The sequence below is a fragment of the Tauraco erythrolophus genome, chromosome 28 (genome assembly GCF_009769465.1).
Source record: "Tauraco erythrolophus isolate bTauEry1 chromosome 28, bTauEry1.pri, whole genome shotgun sequence".
Classification (NCBI taxonomy): domain Eukaryota; kingdom Metazoa; phylum Chordata; class Aves; order Musophagiformes; family Musophagidae; genus Tauraco; species Tauraco erythrolophus.
Window position 1 is genome coordinate 6,168,074 of NC_141492.1, and position 18,166 is coordinate 6,186,239.

General features: G+C 64.9%; 1 protein-coding gene across 1 annotated transcript; it reads left to right on the forward strand.

The window, feature by feature from the left end:
* Positions 1–4,953: 4,953 nt before the first annotated feature.
* LOC104383712 (transducin-like enhancer protein 1) lies at positions 4,954–17,052 on the forward strand. Its single transcript, XM_086627878.1, has 20 exons — positions 4,954–4,977; positions 5,620–5,768; positions 6,463–6,526; positions 7,011–7,055; positions 10,157–10,219; positions 10,394–10,468; positions 11,107–11,302; positions 11,789–11,805; positions 12,049–12,153; positions 12,296–12,340; positions 12,628–12,783; positions 13,093–13,222; positions 13,313–13,497; positions 13,571–13,647; positions 13,941–14,190; positions 15,365–15,612; positions 15,859–16,006; positions 16,089–16,239; positions 16,628–16,704; positions 16,945–17,052. The coding sequence occupies exons 1-20, from the start codon at positions 4,954–4,956 to the stop codon at positions 17,050–17,052; spliced, it is 2,313 nt and encodes a 770-aa protein (XP_086484004.1).
* The last annotated feature ends 1,114 nt before the right edge of the window (positions 17,053–18,166 follow it).

Consider the following 18,166-nt stretch of genomic DNA (forward strand, 5'->3'; position numbering starts at 1 on the left):
GGGTACGAGCAGCAGTTTGTTTTCTGCCGCTTGCCAGGAGCCGCGCGGAGATGCAGTGCTGCCAGGGACGTGCTCTCCCGAAGCACGGGGCTGACGAGCCTCAGCGGGGCTGCCGAGTGCCAGCCCTGCCGTGGGATGGCTGGCCTTTCCCCACCGGCCCTGGCTCTTGCTCAGGGGAAGGCCTGACCCGTGCAAGGTGGGTATTCTTGGGGTCCTTTCCTTTCCTGCCCCTACCATGACATTCCCACCAAACTGAAGCTGCCTTGCAAGGCCACTGGGAGCAGGGCCCCTGTGAGTGCCGGGGGCTGCAGGTTCCTCTCCACCATGGTGGGGATCACCTCGCTACCAGCCTGTCTCTGCCTCGGAGCTGTTGCATGAGAGCTGGCCACTGGACAAGAAATGACCTGCTCCGAAGCAGCCCAGAGAGAGCTCCAAAGCAGTTCTCCAAAGCAGAACAAATGCTCAGCCCCTGCCTCAGCATCTTCTTACCCCTGTCTGCCCCTCCAACACTCCACCCCATGTCTCTGGCCCCCCCACCCTGCACAACCTCAGCTGCCCAAGGCAGACAGACCCGCGTGCATTGCAGGCCATGGGAAGAGAGTGGTCCCCGCCCAGACCTGGCAGACCTGGGCCGCTCCATGGCCGCAGGCACAAAGCAGCGCTGGGCACCACCTTGGCTGCAGCGGTTTCTGACTTCAGGGATGTGCCCTGGGCCGAGCTGAGTGGTCCCTGGCAGGCATTTGGCTGCCTCTTGGAGCCAGTCCATCCCTGCTGGCCCTTGCTCTCCTGCACCCCCTGCTCAAGCCACTGAGCCATCCACACTCACATGGCTTGAGCAGGTTTGGCCCTGCCAAGCCTGTGCCTCTCTCCTGCCTGCTCTGCCTCCACCTGGGACAGGCAGGGTGGGCAGCTGGCGGTGATGGATGGTGCTGTCAGAGCCCCGGCACCCGGGCCTGGATGGGACAGAGGGGCTGCTGCGCAGCTGTGGGTGGATGAGGATGAGGGAGACCACAGCAGCAGGGCAGGGGGATCTGCTGGTGGCTTTGTTGCCTTCCTCAGCAGTGTTGCAGTGGCATTGCCCAGCTCTGCCACCATCGTGCCCTTGCTTTGGGGAACAGTGCAGCCAGAGGGGGAGCCCAGCTCTCCTTGCAACAGCCCAGCGCTGCCTCGAGCACATCATCCCCCCAGCACACAGGGGCACAAGTCTGTCCCTGGTCCCACACGCTGGCACACCCAAGGGCTCTCGGCACATGGCACTGGGTGCCAGCTCTGCCGCAGCCGGGGAGGGGGACTCAAGGGGGCTGCCAGAAGGGGCTACCTGAAGGGGGCTGCTCCTTGGGGTCTCTGTTCTCCTCTGCTCCTTCAGCCTCTCTCACCCAGCCAGTCCTTCGCTCATGTCTCAGCCCCCTCGGCCCCATGGGATGATGCTGGGAAGTGGCAGGGACCAGCAGGGCAGAGGGGACAGGGTTCCCAGGCTGGGAGGGGGCTTGGGGTGGAGGCGGTGTGTCAATCTCGCTCTCGACTGCCTTTTTTGTTGTTATTGTAATATTTCTCCCTTTTACACTCTTGCTGCCTTAACGTGACCTTGGCCAAATTATTTCCCCTCCCTTTGAGATTTATGGCCCCCTTCCAGAAATTATCTGTTCTATCTACGAAAATAGACATCGCGCTGTTATTACATTTTAAAATATAATAAGGGCTGAGAGACTGCTATTCTGCTGCTCTTTCTTGTCAGACCCAGCACCCTCTCTCCACAGAGCACAAACCCCACAGGTCTCTGGGGGCCAAGAGTGGGTGCAGCAAGGGCAGGGCCGTCCCCAGCCCCTTCCAGTTCCAGAGAGAGGGGGGTCTCCCTCCCTGGCTCCCCTCGGCAGAGCTGGGTAGTGGAAGCTCTCCCATCTGAGACCACAGCTGCTCTCAGAAAATGCTGGGACTGCCAGAGGACAGACAGGGCGAGATGAGTCGGGCTTCCCACGGGGGAACTGGGGTGGTCCCTGGCACTGTAAAGGCAGCAGGACCTGGTTCATGGCTGAAAAACCCCACTCGCAGCCGGAGGGGACAGCATAGCGCACTGCTCTGGGACTCCCGAGCCCTTCGGGCACGTGGAGGGTGGCCCTTGCGCAGTCACGCTCTGTTTCAGTGGTTATGTTGAAGTTATTACGATTGTTCTTTTCCACCAGGGCCGGAGGCGCGTTGGGAACCGGCGCGAGTGGCTGCGTGCTCTGGTGTGATGGTGATGGGGAGCAGGGGCAAAGGCAAGTTCGAACCCACCTCCCCAGCCCCGTCTCAGCCGGAGGGGGTCCGGGATCGCCAGTGTGTCCCGGAAATGCAAAATGGCTGCAAACTAAACCAAACATGACAATCAGCTCAAACTTGGACATTTTGGTTGTTGCTTTTCCTCCCCATCACCCCGTTTGTTTCCTGACTTGTGCATTTGTGTGTTCATGTGTGCGGCGGTGTCTCTGTACACATTTTGGGATAATTTACTTTCTGGTGCATTTTTCGCCTCCTGTTGTAATGCAGAGCTTTGTGCTGTCCCTGCTCTGGGCAATCTGCAGATGTGAGCCCTTAAACACGGTTGCCCTTGGGTGCAGGAAGGCTGTGCAGACATCAGCTCAGGTAATTTAAGGGGTGCTTTTAACAGCAAATTTTAACTCTGCAGGATGTGGAGAGCTGATGTCTCCCTGGACAAACACCATCTGGGCAAAGGAAAAGGGGCTGGGGAAGTGTCTGGGTTTGCTCTGCTTTCTGCTCAGAGGAGTCACTTTGATCATCCTAGACAGCCTGTGCCTGCACTCCGGTGAGGACGGGTCCGTCCCACGGGCCGGTGGCCTTGCTGCCTTCCTGAGCAGTGATGGGACCGCAAGGACGGAGCTGCAGTGGGGAGGGAAGGGGTCGGGTCTGCTCGTGGATTAAGGTTAAACAGGAGGAGAAGCTGACCCCTCACAGCTGCTGCTCTTCAAATGTTTTATTTCCTGCTCCGTGTAAGCCCGGATTGACCCACGGGCAGCAGAAAACGTCGAACAACAAATGATCTCCCCGAAAGGAGAAAACCACCAGACAACCCACGGAAAAAACCTAGTGGGTTGTACGGACCCCAGCCTGCTGGCTGGAAACATGGGCGGCTCTGGGGAGGACGGTGGGCAGAACTGGGTGGGGGCACTAGGGCTGGTGTAGGGCAAGCGGGCTGGCAACGTGGGGTCCCTTTCCCCGACTCAAGTATCCACCCGTGCTTGAGTTTTCCCAAGGAAAGCAGCTTTGCAAGGGGCCTCCTGGAGCAGCATCCCCCGGGGCTGCATCATGGATTGGGTGATGGCAGGGAGCTGGGGGCCGGGGTGCTGGCAGACCCCTGTGCTGGCAGGCGAGGGATACGTGAGGGTCCCTGACAGGGCGCGGGAAGGGGGCTCCCGGGGCCGTGGGAAAGGGCCAGATCCGGGAGCCCTTCCCGGTGCTGTCGGGGGAGAAGGATGCTGCCGCTCCCCGCCATCACATGATGCAGGGAATTCTCGGTGAGCCGAGACCCGCACCCGTAGGGGGAGGATTTCGGGTTTCGTTTCTTTTCTTTTATTTTCTTGATTAAAAAAAAAAAAAAAAAAAAAAGGCGGGGGAGGGCGGGACGACTTCTTGTGTTGAGTGTTTGTTAGAAAAAAGCCCAAAATACCGGAGGGCTGCCTGCCCGGGAAGGGGCGGCGGCAGGGCGGGTGGCGCAGCGCCCTCGGTGCAAACCTCACGGCTCCGTTTTGCGGGAGAAGCTGCGGTACCGGGGGGGGCAGTGTCCCCCCGCGGGGCTGCGAAGGGCCCGTGCGCCGCCGGCCGGGAACCCCGCGCACCAGCAGCGGGGCCGGGCCCGCGGGGCGCGGCCTGGGGTCGGCCCCCGCCGCGCCCGCCCTGCCGGTGCCCCCCCGCCGCGCCCGCCCGCCGCCCGGCACCGCACGGGTTAACCGCGGCTCCCCGCCCGCGCCGCCTCTTCTTTGGCTGCTCGGCCTCCGCAGATTGACACCTTCCGCGGCGGCCGGCCCGGCTGGCTAATGGGAAGGCAGCTCCGCGCGCCCCACGTGGGGGCGGGCCGCTCCTGCGGCGCTCCTATTGGCTGGCGGCCGCGGCGATTGCCCGCACGGGCCAGGCCCCACGTGGAGCTGGCGCTGGCGCTCGTTCATTGATCGCGCTCCGCAGAGCGGCTGCCGCGGCGGGCGGGGCGGGGGCGCGGGCCCGGTGCGGGCCCGGTGCGGGGCGGCTCGGCTCGGCTCGGCTCGGCTCGGCCCGGCCCGGCTCGGCTCGGCCCGGCCCGGCCCGCCCTGCCGGGGGCAGGGGCCGAGGCCAGCAGCGCGGTGAGTCCAGAGTCCCGTCCCGTCCCGCGCCGGGCCGGTTCGGTCTCCGCCGCGCCGGGCCGGGTCCGCTCGGGGACTCCCGCCGGGCAGGGTCCGACCTCCCTCGGGGCTGGGGCGGCGGCGAGGCCGGTCTCTCCCCGCGGCCGTACCTGCTGCGGGCGGTGGCGGGGCCATTGTCTGCGCGGCGCGGGGGGCGCGGGCCTGGGCCGTGCCCGCGGCGGGGCCGGCGGCGGTGGAGCCCGCGCTGGAGGCGGGGAGCTGGCGGGGCGGGGGGTCCTGCGGCGGGCGGGTCCCGCAGCGCCCGGAAGGAGCCCCGGGGCCCCGCGGTCCCCGCAGGGATGTGGAGCGGCTCGGCCGGGGCGAGCGGTGCGGGGGTCCTGGGTTCCGGCGGCCTCGGGGGAGCTGCGGACGGGGCCGGTGCCCCGGAGCTCTGCCCTGCTCCGCTGTAGCTCCCGCAGGGCCCCGTGCCCCGGCCAGCCGCGTGAGCGGGCAGCAGCGGGCACTGACTCCCCGTCTCTCTCCCAGGGCCTGATCCGGAGCTGGGAAGCGTCCCCAGGCCCCTGTCCTGAGCCCGTATCGGGGCCCGGAGCAGCGAGAGGGATCCTGGATCTGTCCAGTGACAAAGATGTTCCCGCAGAACCGGCCCCCGGTGAGCCCATGGCTTGGCCTTGTCCCCTCTGGACCACGGGCGAGCACGTGGTGCTGCATGCGCTGTGCTGGCCGGGCCCATAGCGGGGCCTGCGCCCCTAGACCGAGCTCCCACCTGCCTCACACCACGGGGGGCCGGGGGTGTCGACCTTGACTTGGAAAGTTGTGCCGACAGCATGTAATGCGCTTAGGAGCGTTGAGGTGGCTCTTCCCAAACTGATGCTGAGCCCCAGTGCTGTGGGGATTTGGGTTTTAAGATGCGCTGGAAGCTGGATCTCAATGAGGGCGTGACGGTGGGACTGGTGAGGAGCAGGCAGGAAGCTCTGCCGCGTGGCATGCAGGCGAGGACGGACCCCTGGGGCTGGGCGGGAGGGCTGGGGTTGGATGCTCTGTGCCACCCGTGGTTGATAATCCTCCTCCTCTGGCTCAGTGGCTGAACCGATGCTGAAAAGGTGGAGATCGGTGTCCCTCGGTGCCGGGCTGTAACTGGTTTCCTCTGCAATAACTCTCTCTGCCTCCTCCTCCGTGTGCTGTTCTCCCAGACATGCCTGTAGCCTCTTTCCCTGGTGCAGGAACCCTCCGGGGACTCGCGAGCCTCGCTGGGCCAGCAGCAGTGACCCCGGGGGTCCCCTCCTCTGCCTAGGCCCATCTCCAGGCACCCTCCGCCGCCTCCGGAGCCACTGTCGCTGCCAGCGCCATCCCCAGCACCCCCCAGTCCCTCAAGCTGACTTACCCGGAGACCTTGGACCGCATCAAGGAGGAATTCCAGTTCCTGCAGAACCAATACCACAGGTGAGGAGCTGGCAAAGTTTGTGTGCCAGCAAGGCACTGGGCACTGAACTGATGCTGGCGAGCGGCAGGCTCCCCCTCAGTGCTGGGCATTGCTGCGGGCTGGTGGGAAGTGCTGTCCCATGCTGCTGCAGGCACTGGTCCATCTGGAGGATGCCTGTGCCAAGCACCACCTTGGTAGCTTGAAATGACGCTGTTTGAGGGGGAAACTCGCCCTCCTCCTGCCAAAAGCCCTGGGATGAGGGTGCTGGCTGCCAGGGCCCGGCTTCTGGGCTGAGCTGGAGCCGTCACCCAGCAGACCTGGAATCCTTCTGATCCCCCGTGCTGCTGGCCAGGATCATCTCCCATTCCCTGCATGGTGCTGGGCAGAGCAAGGTTTGAAACGCAGCTCGGCTTCGCAGCTCGCTCCATTTGGGGAGCAGATGCTGGGGAGGGGGTTAAAACTCGGTGCAGTTTGCTCCCTGACACCTCGATCCCTTTGCTGTCCATCTCTCCCTTATCAGCCCCTTCCCACTCTCTTTCAGGTGGTTTTCTTGGCTTGTGCTGGGAGACAGGGTTGAATCCGAGAGCAGGAGGCTGAAGCACGTGGGGTGCTGGGAGGGCTTGTGCTCTGTCCAGCCTGGGAGATCTTGTCTAGGGGGAGAGCAGGGGGTCTTTCCCTCTTCCTCCCTCCCTCTCTCTCTTTTTATTTTTACAGCTTGAAGTTAGAATGTGAAAAGCTGGCAACAGAAAAAACAGAAATCCAGCGTCATTATGTCATGGTTAGTGAGCTCCACCTGAAAGGAGGATGGCGGTGGGGGGTGTCTCCTCTGAACCATCAAAAGACACGCGGCCCCGGGATGCTTTGGCTTCCTCTTGCGTTTGGGTTGTATGGCCGGGCCCCGAATCTGGTTCCTGTGGCTCTTACTGTCCGTTTTTCCCCTGAAACGGGCTGTGGTGTTTGAGCAGGGCTGGCTGCCGCAGCTCCTGGTGGTGGGTGGTGGCGAAGCTGCTCCCATCTGGGTTGTCTCCTTTCCTGCGGGCCATGAGCAGGAGCCTCGGGAGGACCGTGTCCATTCTGTGGGCTGTGGCCATGTGCTGGAGAGCTCTGCTGCCAGGAGAGCAGCTGGGGACGATTTTTTCCTTCTGGCCTGACCACAGCACAAGTGTTTGTAGCTGGGCTGCCCCCGCACACCAGCACTAGAGAGGTCGCGGGTCCCCCCCGCGCTCCCCAGCCGTGCTGATGCTGCCTTTTCTCCCTCGCAGTACTACGAGATGTCCTACGGCCTGAACATCGAGATGCACAAACAGGTGAGCCTGGGTGGGATGGGAACGTGTCCCGGCTCCCCTGTCCCTGCCTTGCCATCCAGGCCCTTTGGGGTTGTCCTTTCCCATGGGAAGTGTGGGAAGTCGCTCCCTGCCATAGCCCAGGGAAGGGACGTGCTCCTTTCTCCGCGCCTTGGGAGCTCTGCCCCGCTCTGCGTCGCAGGGCCTTGGCCCGACTCCTTGGCTCTCCGCACGCCCGTGTGCGCTCCGATGGCAGCGGCTGTGCGCCCGCTGGGTTCAGGGGGGTGTTCCTGGCGTTTGCGACGCGCTCGTTGCGGTGGGGAGAGAGCAGTGGTGGAGGACTTGTGGGCTGCTCACGCCAGTTGCGAGCGGCTGCTGGAGGACTGCGGTGGAGGTGAGCAGCTCCCCCGGGGCAAGGGGTGCCGCAGCCTCGCGGCGGGGCGACGTGCAGAGGCTCGCTGCCCTCGCAGCAGCGCGGTGCCAGCTGGCCCAGGGGGCCGGGGCTGAGGTGGGGAGAGGGGGGCTGGGGCGTATGCGTGGGGTGAGCTCCCGGAGGGCTCGGGGCCGCACATCTCCCCTCGCTGCCTCCCGTCCCTCCCTCCCTTCCTCCCGCTGCGCCGCGCTCCGGGTCACCAGCTGCTCTGAGACAGAAGGTTTCTTCTCATCTATTTTTAAAGAGGCTGCGGAGGAGCCTGGTGAAGCTGCTGCAGCCGCGGCCGCCTTCCTTCCCGCCCCGCCGCCGCCAACTGTTGCATGGGAGCCGGCTCGGCTGGGCGGCATGGGGGTGCTGCACCCTGGCCCCCCGGCACAGGGCAGGCCAGCGGCCGCTCTCGCCAGCTTCGCGCGTACTGGGTGGGTGCTTCTGCCACTCCAGTCGTTTCTCGCCATGTGCCCTGCCCTGTGTTGCCATCCCCGCTGCACAAAGGCGGCCGAGGAGGAGGCGTGAAGCCGCCCTTCCGAGGGGCGATGCCGAGGGTCCCCGAGGGCTGCGTGCTCCTCTCATCTGGCTGCCGGCTCTCCCCCGGCCCTCATGGGCTGTGTTTTCTGCCAGTCCCAGGTGCCGCTGGCCGCCTGCCAGCGAGCTGTCCACACTTTTAACGGGGGCCCGTAAGTCTGCTCCGACAGCCGGCGGCCATTGCGTGAAAAACGGGAACTGCGTGCGCGGGAGCCGCAGGTTATCGCTGCCGTGGGGAGGGCAGGTCACCGTCTTTCCTCCCCTTCTCTCAAACGCGGTGCCGCTCGTGGGCGGGCAGGGGTCCGGGGTGCGCTCAGCTGCCGCGGGACCCCCGAGGAAGCACTTGCCCCGTCACCGCTGGTGAAGGCAGGGTGGCACTCGGATGCAGTGCTGCCGCCGTCCCTGCTGTGCCCAGGGGCTCCGCAGGTGCCCGGCTCCCGCAGTGCCGGTGTTGGCAGCGCTGGCACGGTGCGGATTTGCCCTGGGTTTGTTTGGAGGGAAATGGGGCTGGGGGCTGGCTGTGGCGGTGCAGCTCTCCAGGCAGCCGCAGGCTCAGCAGGGGAGGCTCAGGATGGGAACGAGCAGGAGATGTTCATTTTTTATTGTTGTTTTGTTTTTGGCATGGAAGGGGCCTGTAGCTTTTTATAAACCCACCTCCCCGAATCTGCCTGGCCTTGGACTCGCTCACCGCGCGCCAGAGGGGAGGTGACGGTGCTGGTGGCTGGGGGGGCTGCAAACAGCGTGATCATTTTTCATGCTGAGAGCGTTAAAGTGCCAGTAAATTGCACATTAACGAGTGCGAGTGAATTGGAGGCAGCTCTCCCCAAGGAGCTGCTGCCCATCAGTGCATTAGGGAAGAGAATCCATCACTGCCGGCCCCGGGAGACAGCTAAATCCTTCCCAGAACTGCCGGCTGCCAAATCTCCTTGCTCCCCCCCCTTTCTTTCTTTTCTTTCTCTTTTTTCTTCCCTCGGAAGGGGAAGCGAGGGCGGGTGCCAGATTGTTTCTGCTCTCTGTGGGTCTGGCAAAAACAGGTCGGTGGCCGCTCCAGAGGACAGCACGAGGTGTCCCTGGGTCTGTGTCCCTGCACCCACTGGGTCGTGCTGCGGCCCCTTGCCCTGGCACCGCGGTGCCTGTGGTTCTGTGATGTGCCCGAGGTCCTAGTGAGGAGATCTGAGTGTCAGCTCCATCCTTGGCCTCTGATTTCTTCATGGGGCTGACGAGAGGGTCCTTCCTCTCAGCCCCGTGCTGGCTCCGTAACGCTTTCATCCTTCCCAACGGGTTTAGGGAGAGCTGCTGATCTCTGCCCCCTCTCCAGTACTGGGGTGGGGTCCCCAGTGCTGTGTGATGAAGAGCAGTGTGGGTGTCTCCCCTGTTGCCTCGAGCGGTGTCTGCTCTCCCGGCTGTCACCCACTGGTGCTCGGGGCAGGGGCCTGACTCCGCAGACCCTGAGGATTCTCCCCAAGGATGTGTCTGTGGGGCCGGGAATGTCTTAATGTCCATGCTCTCCTCTGGCCTGGGATGTGCAGCGTGGGGCAGCTGGGGCCCTGCCCTGGCCCTGGGCTGCGATGGGAGCGTAGCGCGGCACGGTGCCGCGCTCCCTTCCTGTGCTGCTCCCGCACTCCGTGCTCCTGATTGCCTCTGGCACTCAAGTGTTGCAGAAAAAACAGCAGCTGTACGGAGAGCATCTCTCCAGGGCTTCCTGCGGGGCCGGGAGAGCGGCAATTAGCTGCGTGGTGCTAGCAGGAGGCTGTGCAGAGGGTGGAGGGGAGCCTGCCAGGGCCAGGGCTGTGACCCGTGGGGCTGGGGTCTTGCTTGGGGATGGCCTCGGTGGAGTGGGGCTCTGTGTCACTGGCAGCGAGGAGGCGGTAGCCATTCCAGGATGCTCAGGGTGGAGATGGAATATGCTGGGCTCATGTTTTTGGAGAGGGTGGCGTTAGGAAGGAGAGCTTTCCTGGTCCCCCCTGGGTGTTTCTGCTGCTTGGTGCTGAGCGGCAGCTCTCGGGGCCAATGGCAGTCCCATGCCTGCTTGGGTGGCGATGGGGAGGGGGCTGCTGTCTGCCCTGGGAGTGTCTTTGGCTGGAGGGGTCCCCCACAGCGCCAGGGCCGCTCAGCGCGGGGGCAGCTCTGCACCTTGCCCTGACGGGCGCTGCCTCTCTTCTGCTGCCAGACGGAGATCGCAAAGCGGCTCAACGTGATCTGCGCTCAACTCATTCCGTTCCTGTCTCAGGAGGTGCGTGAGCCCTCGGGCACAGGAAGCATCCCTGCTCGGGGAGCCTGGCCCTGGGCTTTGGGCAGGGCTGGGGGTGCTCCATCCCCTGAAGAAAGGAGCCCGCTGCAGCCCCGCTGGCCGCAGGAGTTGGCGGAGGCATCGCCCGGCGCTGACGCGCTCCTCTCTTCCCCGCAGCACCAGCAGCAGGTGGTCCAGGCCGTGGAGCGTGCGAAGCAGGTGACTATGACCGACCTGAACGCGGTGATCGGGGTACGTCAACCCTCTGCCCCCCTCTTCCTGCCACCCGCAGGCCGGGGGTGCTGAGCTGCCACAGTCGATGGCACCTCTTGTCCTCCCAGTGTCCCCCACGGGCTGGAGAACCATCCTGCCCTGGGGCACGTGGGGGTCGGCTGCAGCCCCCTGCCCCCAGTGCCTTCTCCCACCTGTGGCTGAGTTGAGGGGTGGGGGCTAAGCCAGGCTGGTGTGGGGGGCTGCCAGTAGCACTCGGGGCAGAGGAGGCACTGCTGCCACAGCAATGTCAAAGCAGGGCGCAGGGGTGATGGCTGATGCGCTGTAGCCTGGGTGGAGGGGGGGTTGCCACTGTCCCCATACTTCAGTTGTCCCCTCAAGACCACAGCAGTACAGTAGTATGGATATGGGCAGAGTCTCCCATCTGTATAGATACGAGTAGGGACCCCCATCCATCCCAGTAGCTCCTGTTGCAGGGTGGGAGGGATGGGGTGGCCCCTGCAGCTTGGCTGGGGGCACCCTGGGAGTGTGCCCGGCCCCTCCTCACCCAGCTCTTGTCCCCTGGCTGGCCCAGGGCTGCTGGTGGGGAGGACCAGCTTTTTCTCCCCTTGCCCAGCGGCTGTCCTGACCCAGCCCTTTGGCTCTGCTCTCTCCTCCAGCACCAGCTCCAGACCCAGCACCTCTCGCACCACGCTCCCCCCATCCCGCTGACCCCCCACCCCTCTGGGATGCAGCCCACTGGCCTCGCTGGCATCAGCAGTGCCTCGGGGCTGCTGGCACTCTCGGGAGCACTGGGGGCCCAGGCCCAGCTCCTTGCCAAAGATGACCGAGGAGTCCATGACACTGAGCCCAGGGGTGAGCATGGGGGGGACAGGAGCAAGGGACGGGGTTGGGGTGTCGGGTCTGGCGTGACCCTCTTGGCAGCGGGCAAACCTGGGAATGGGTGGTGCTGGGCCCCGGGGCTGCTCTGCTCCCCACGCTCTTCCTGCTTGGGTACTTCCCTGGGGTGGGGGCTTGGGCTGGACTAGGGGAGGCTTGTCGGTGCCTCGGGGCTCCTGACTGGGCTGGCGAAGCTGGGGGCTTGCTGGTCACAAGGGGTTTGGGTGGGGAACGTGCCCTACCGAGCAGCACCTCCTGGGAGGGCAGCGGAGTAGGCCAGAGGGTGTCATCCCTGGTGAGGGCTTGGGACCACCCTGCTGCTGTAGCCCTGGCCTGGCTGGCCACGAGTGCCCCGGCACCTGTGGGAGGAGTGGGCGGCTCTCCTGGGGGGCTCGGCGGTGGCACAGTGTGTCCCTCCTTCCCTCCTCCTCCTGCTGCGCCTCTACGTGTCTGCGGTGACAGAGCGAGACCCCGGCCCCGTAAGTGCTTTTTCCTTCTCTTGCACCGTTTCCCTCCGGCTGCTCAGGCTCCAGCTGGGACCCTGGGAAGCATCTCCCTCCGTGCTCCTTTGGTGGGAGCTGAAGCCTGAGCTGGCGGCGCCGGGGGCTGCACTGGAGCCCTCTGTGCCCCGGGAGCTGGCTGCAGCCCCGCGTTGGTGCTCCCTGTCCTGGGAGCCGGGCTCAGCAGCTTGTGGCCCCTAATGCTGCGTCCCCCTGCCCCAGAGCTCCCTGGCGCTGCCCAACGGGGAGCGGGCACGAGCCATCTCTGAGTACCTGAGCAGCAGCAAGAAGAGGAAGGTGGAGGAAAAAGACTTCGTGACGGACTACGTGAGCCCGGGGCTGGGGGGCTTGGGGCGTCCCCATCCCCTCTTGTGGGGAGATGAGCGGAGCTGCCCGCGCCTCCGGCACTTCCAGGCAGGAGCGAGGGCAACCTCAGCCCCTTCGGCTCTAACTGTCCTCTGCGTTTCAGGGCAGCGACGCAGACAAAAGCGAAGACAACTTGGTGGTGGATGAGGTCAGTGTGCCCGGGCGCCGGCACTGGGAAGGGGCTGGGGCTGGTGTGCGCTGCCCGTTCCTCCCTGAGGGGAGGGCTGACAGACTGGTTACGGGCAGAGGTGGGCAGCAGGGGGAGGTGGTGGTGGGACCCTGAGTCGTGCTCACTGGCCCTCGCTGCTGACAGCGATGAGCCCCAGGATCCGGTCCCCCAGCCTGGCCCTCGCTCGACCCACCGGCTCACCGTGGCCTGGGATGTCCTTGTTCTCCTGCCTGCTCTGCTGCCTGCTGATTTCTCTCCGCCCCCAGGACCCTTCTTCCCCGCACAGCGTCCACTCCTACTCGTCCCGGGAGAACGGAGTGGAGAAGGTCCCACTGGGGAGGAAGGAGGCTGTACCACTCAGCCCAACCTCCATGGCCTCCTCGAGCAGCACGTCCCCGTCTCGGAGCAAGGATGCACCCACGGTACGCGCGCTGCGTGGGACAGCACTGGGGGCTGCGTGTGCGTCCCCGCTGCCCGGGCTCAGCTGGCGGAGCTGCCGGATGTGGGTCCACCTGCCTCCGAACCCACGGGGCAAAGGCAGTGCTGGGGGGACAGCAGGGGCTCCTGCTCCATCAGAGCCCCTCTCATGTCCCATCCCACAAATGCTGCCGCGCTGGCTGGGCTGTCGTCAGGGGCGAGGAACGGGGACCAGCTCGCTGGAGGGGACCTGAGAAACCCTCCGGCCGGGCAGCAGTGCGGCTGCCGGATCTCCCCCGCTCTGTTCCTGGCAGGTGGAGAAGGCAGGGACACCCAGTCTCAAGTCCAGCACCCCCACCTCCCAGGGCGATGCCGCAGCCCCGGGCTCCAGCGTTGCCCAGCAGTTTCGCCCTGCTGCTGCCAAGGCCCCCGTGGACCCCCTGGGTGAGCTTGGCCCCACGGGGGTCGGGGCGGGCAGCTCCGAGCGCGGTCCTGCCCAGCGCCGTCCCTTCACGCCGCCTCTGCCCCCGACAGCTCTGGGCCTGAGGAACCCACTGGGAGTGCAGAGCCCCTACTCAGCCGCCTTCAGCATGGCCCACCCCGCGGTTAACGGGGACGTGGCCGGCGCCGGCGCCTACGCCAGCCTCCACCTCATGTCCCCGCAGCTCAACGGGGCTGCGGCCGCCGTGGGAGCCAGCAGCTACGGGCGCTCCCCCCTGGTGCGTGAGCCTGTTCCTGCGGGGCTGCGGGGGCCGTGGGGCGCGAGCTTCTCTCACCCGCCGTCCCCTCTAGGTGGGCTACGACCCGCACCCCCACATGCGCGTCCCAGGGCTGGCGGCCACCATGCAAGTGGGGACGTCAGGGAAGCCGTAAGTGAGGCCGCGCTGGGTGAGGGGCCACACTCCGGGCATGGCGGGGTGTCCTGCTGGGACACGTGGGTGGGCCGGGGCTGGCAGGGGTGAGGAGCACAGCCGTGGTGGAGGGCACCCGTGCCAGGCAGCAGCAGGCTGGCACGTGCCAGCCAGGCTTGGCTGACACCGCTCCGCTCGTGGCTGGGACTCCGAACCGTACAGCCTGTGTCGGGCACGCGGGGTCCGATGCTGCGGCAGCCACTCTCCGCATCAGATCCTCAGATGGTTCTCACTGCTCTGTCCCCTTCCAGTGCCTACTCCTTCCACGTCAGCGCCGACGGGCAGATGCAGCCGGTGCCTTTCCCACCCGACGCCCTCATCGGCTCTGGCATCCCCCGCCACGCTCGGCAGCTCCACACCCTCGCCCACGGCGAGGTGGTCTGCGCCGTCACCATCAGCAACTCCACACGACACGTCTACACGGGGGGCAAGGGCTGCGTGAAGGTGTGGGACGTGGGGCAGCCGGGCACCAAGACGGCCGTGGCTCAGCTGGACTGCCTGGTAAGGAGGAGTGTGCTGCCGCCCTGGCACGGCTTGTCTCCCCGTTTCCCTGCGCTGTGCCACCATGCTGTGGTGAAGACGGGCTCTGGGGTCCCCGTTGGGGACCTCAGGGGTGCAGGGGGCGTCTGAAAGCCATGATGTGCTCCAAGGAGAGCCTCCGTGTGCATTTCTGAGTGGGGGCAGTGTGGAGCTGCTGGGGGGGATGGGGGCTCTGTGCTGCCAGTGTGCTACCCCCCACTGCCCTGTCCATTCCACACGTCCCAAGCCGTTGGTGGGCTTTTACCCCAGCACCCCCCGGGACTGCTTTGTCTGACAGCACCTGCCCTCGGACCGGCCGTTGCAGCATCAGCGCACGGGCCAGGTGCTTCCTCCGGGCCAGAATCACACGGGCTGCAGCATCACTGATTCAGCTCAATCCTTGTTTCTGCTTCTGCTTGTGTGAGTCTGGCTGGAGGGAAGACTCCTATTTCTTTTAAAAATAAATGAAATGGACTGTCAGACCACAGCAACTCACCAGAGCCAAGCTGGAGGCACAACCATCACCTGAGAATATTTTTAACCTGTGTTCTTTGAGGTTTATTTTAAATGGGCTGCTGGAATCGGAGTCCCTCTGCCTGCTCTAAACAGCCCAAACCCAAGTCCTCTCCTCGACTTGCTGGCCCTGGGGCCTGGGCAGCCTGACAAATGCTGACCTTGAAGATAGATGCACAAACAAGGAAATGACTGAGTCAGGATAATTTCAAGCTGCATCAGAAATTCAGGAGCAGGGGAAAATGGAGTTTCAGTGCTCAGAGTCACGGGCTGTTGCAGCCTTGGAGCTGCCTCCCTGGCTGCCCTTTGTCTCCTCCAGGTCCAGCTGTGTCTGTTGGGCAGCTGCTGGCAGGGACGCTGTGGGGCGAGGGCATCCCCCGGACCATTCATAGCGCAGTAACAAACCGAGGGGCTCCTGGGGGGCTGCAGGTGGGGTGGCTGCTCTGGCAGGGTGCAGGGAGAGCTGTGCAGCTGCCCCTGCCCCAGCCCTGCTGTCCTGGGAGGGTGGCTGGGGGTCTGCCCTGGTGCTGCTGCTCCTGCCCTCAGAACAAGCTGCTGGCCCCAGGCAGACCAGGCAGTCTGGGGTGGGTGCAGAAGGGCTGGAGGGAAAGGGGTTAATGGGGTCCTCCTTCCTGCACCCCAGAACCGCGACAACTACATCCGCTCCTGCAAGCTGCTGCCTGACGGCCGGAGCCTGATCGTGGGCGGGGAGGCCAGCACCCTCTCCATCTGGGACCTGGCAGCCCCCACGCCCCGCATCAAGGCCGAGCTCACCTCCTCTGCCCCCGCCTGCTACGCCCTGGCCATCAGCCCCGACGCCAAAGTCTGCTTCTCCTGCTGCAGCGACGGCAACATCGTGGTGTGGGACCTGCAGAACCAGACCCTGGTGAGGTGAGCCCGGGGCAGAGGGAGCGTGGGCAGGGCTGCTCGGGGCCCCTCACACCAGGGACCACTCGGTCCCCTCCGGCGTGTCCCTGCCTCTCCCTGTGGTCTGGCCCTGGCCGTGGAACAGTCCCTGTCCTTGCAGCAGCGGTCTTCCGCCCCTCACTGCTGGTGCTGCCCTGATCCATGCTCTGCACTGCAGGCACTAGCAGCCCTGATGCCTGTGCCCTCACCCTCTGTCCCCCTCCTTCCCAGGCAGTTTCAAGGCCACACAGATGGTGCCAGCTGCATTGACATCTCTAACGAGGGCACCAAGCTGTGGACAGGGGGGCTGGACAACACGGTGCGGTGCTGGGACCTGCGGGAGGGGCGTCAGCTGCAGCAGCACGACTTCAGCTCCCAGGTAGGGGCTGGGGCTGACTGGGAGCACCACAGGGTTGGCCGGGACCTGCTGTGCCATCGCCTGACCCTGTCTCTGCCTGCAGATCTTTTCCCTGGGGTACTGCCCAACGGGAGAGTGGCTGGCGGTGGGCATGGAGAGCAGCAACGTGGAGATCCTGCACGTCACCAAACCTGACAAGTACCAGCTGCACCTTCATGAGAGCTGCGTCCTCTCCCTCAAGTTCGCCTCCTGCGGTAGGCACGCCTGTCCTGGCTCCCTGGCTCTGGAGCTTCGTGGATGTGGTCTGCTCTCCTGGCTGTGTGTCCCAGGGTTCATTGTGCTGGAGGCAAACCCCGGCTCTGGTAGCCAGCTCAATCCTCTGTGGATGCCAGTAGTATCCCTCAGAGAAGGGACATCTGTCTCTCCTGGAGCAACACCTGGGGCTCCACTCTCACGCTGTTATCCTGGGGCTCCGCTTTGTGTTCCTTAAAACAGCCTCTTGGCTAACGAGCAGCAGAGATGTTGCCTTCTTGTCCCTACCTCGTGTTACACAACCTGGGTACGACTTGCCACATGAATCCAGCTGCTGGGCTTGGTTTGGTGACACGATGCTCCTCTTTGTGCCTTCTGTGCCTCCCACAGGGAAGTGGTTTGTGAGCACGGGGAAGGACAACCTGCTGAACGCCTGGCGGACGCCCTACGGAGCCAGCATCTTCCAGGTGTGGGGCACATGCAGCCTTCTGGGCTGGGGGACATGTTCCTTGGGGTGAGGCTGCCCAGAGCTGGGACTGCCCAGTACAAGCCAGCTGTAACTATGTCAGCGCTAATGAGCCCCACAAACGAACTCACCCCTGCAGCCTCTGGGGGCAGAACTCGAGGCCCCAAGTCCCAAGGGGAGGGAGGGGGTAATGTTGCTCTGGGGCTGCTTCTGCTCTTACCCCCTGCCCTCCTCTCCCCAGTCGAAGGAATCTTCCTCCGTCCTCAGCTGCGATGTCTCCACGGATGACCAGTTCATCGTGACCGGCTCAGGGGACAAGAAAGCCACGGTTTACGAGGTCATTTACTGAGAGCGAGAGAGGTGCCAACTGCGGGGAGAGTTCCCAGGCCCCATGGCCAGGTGGACATCCAAGTGGACTCTACCTGCCCTGCTGATGACTTCCCAAAGAATGTGCAGCCCAGGGCCAGGGAGTCTGAGCTGGAATAGAGGGGTGAGGGGCACAGGTGGCCCTGGGGCAGCAGCCAGACCCCAGGCTGGGCTGGGAGATGGCGGCTGCTGCTCGCAGTGAATTTCCTGGGGATTTTCTCCTTGTTTTGTTCTTTATTGGTTTGTTTCGAAGTCTTGACTGGGAGAGTTGAGGGTGGGGTGGGGGGGGGGGGGGGTCTGACATTGTTAGGGGTTTTTGTTGGGTTTTTTTTTGAGGGTTTTTGTTTGTTTTCTTTTAAACTTTTTGTTGCAGAGTGGTTTGTTGGGGTTTTTTTTTTGTTTTGTTGAGGCAGTGGGAGGATGGGCTCTGTCCTCATCTCCCCCTGTGGCTCGCAGGGTGTATTTAATAATAAAAGAAAGAGGAAAGCACAGCCGTGCTGGGTCCTGGGCAGCAGCCTCGGTGCTCCGTGGCGGTGGGATGGAGCCAGGTGCGGGCTGTCCCCTTTGGCGGCCGCAGCTCCGTTCCCATTGCTGCACGGGGCAGGTTTGCGGGGCGGTGCGGGGCGGCGGGGCGGTGCGGGGCGGCGGGGGCAGGGCGGTGCGGGGCGGCGGGGCGGTGCGGGGCGGCGGGGCAGGGCCCGCGCCGCGGGGCGGGAGCGCGGCGGCTGCCGGGGAGGGGCGGTCGGTGCAGCAGCCTCGGGCTCTGCGGGCTGCGGGAGGAAGCGGTTTGCGAAGGAAAGGGGATGGGAGCGGTCGGCGCTGGCTTATCGGCCTGGCTGCCCGCCCGCGCTGCCGCGGGGGAGCGGCTGCCACCGGGCGCCGCCCGGCGTGGCGAGGGCTGGCGGGGAGCGGCGACCAGGATGGGCTCCTGCCCGGGTGCACCGCTCGCCATAGCCACCCTGCAGACCGGGCTGCTGCCTTCCCGGGCAGGGCAGGAATGGCTCCACCGTGGCAGGAGAGGCTCTCCAGCGCTGCCGGGGAGGGTGGGTGCCGCTCCCGCAGCCCCAGCTGCCCTTGCCCGGGAGCCGGCCCAGCCG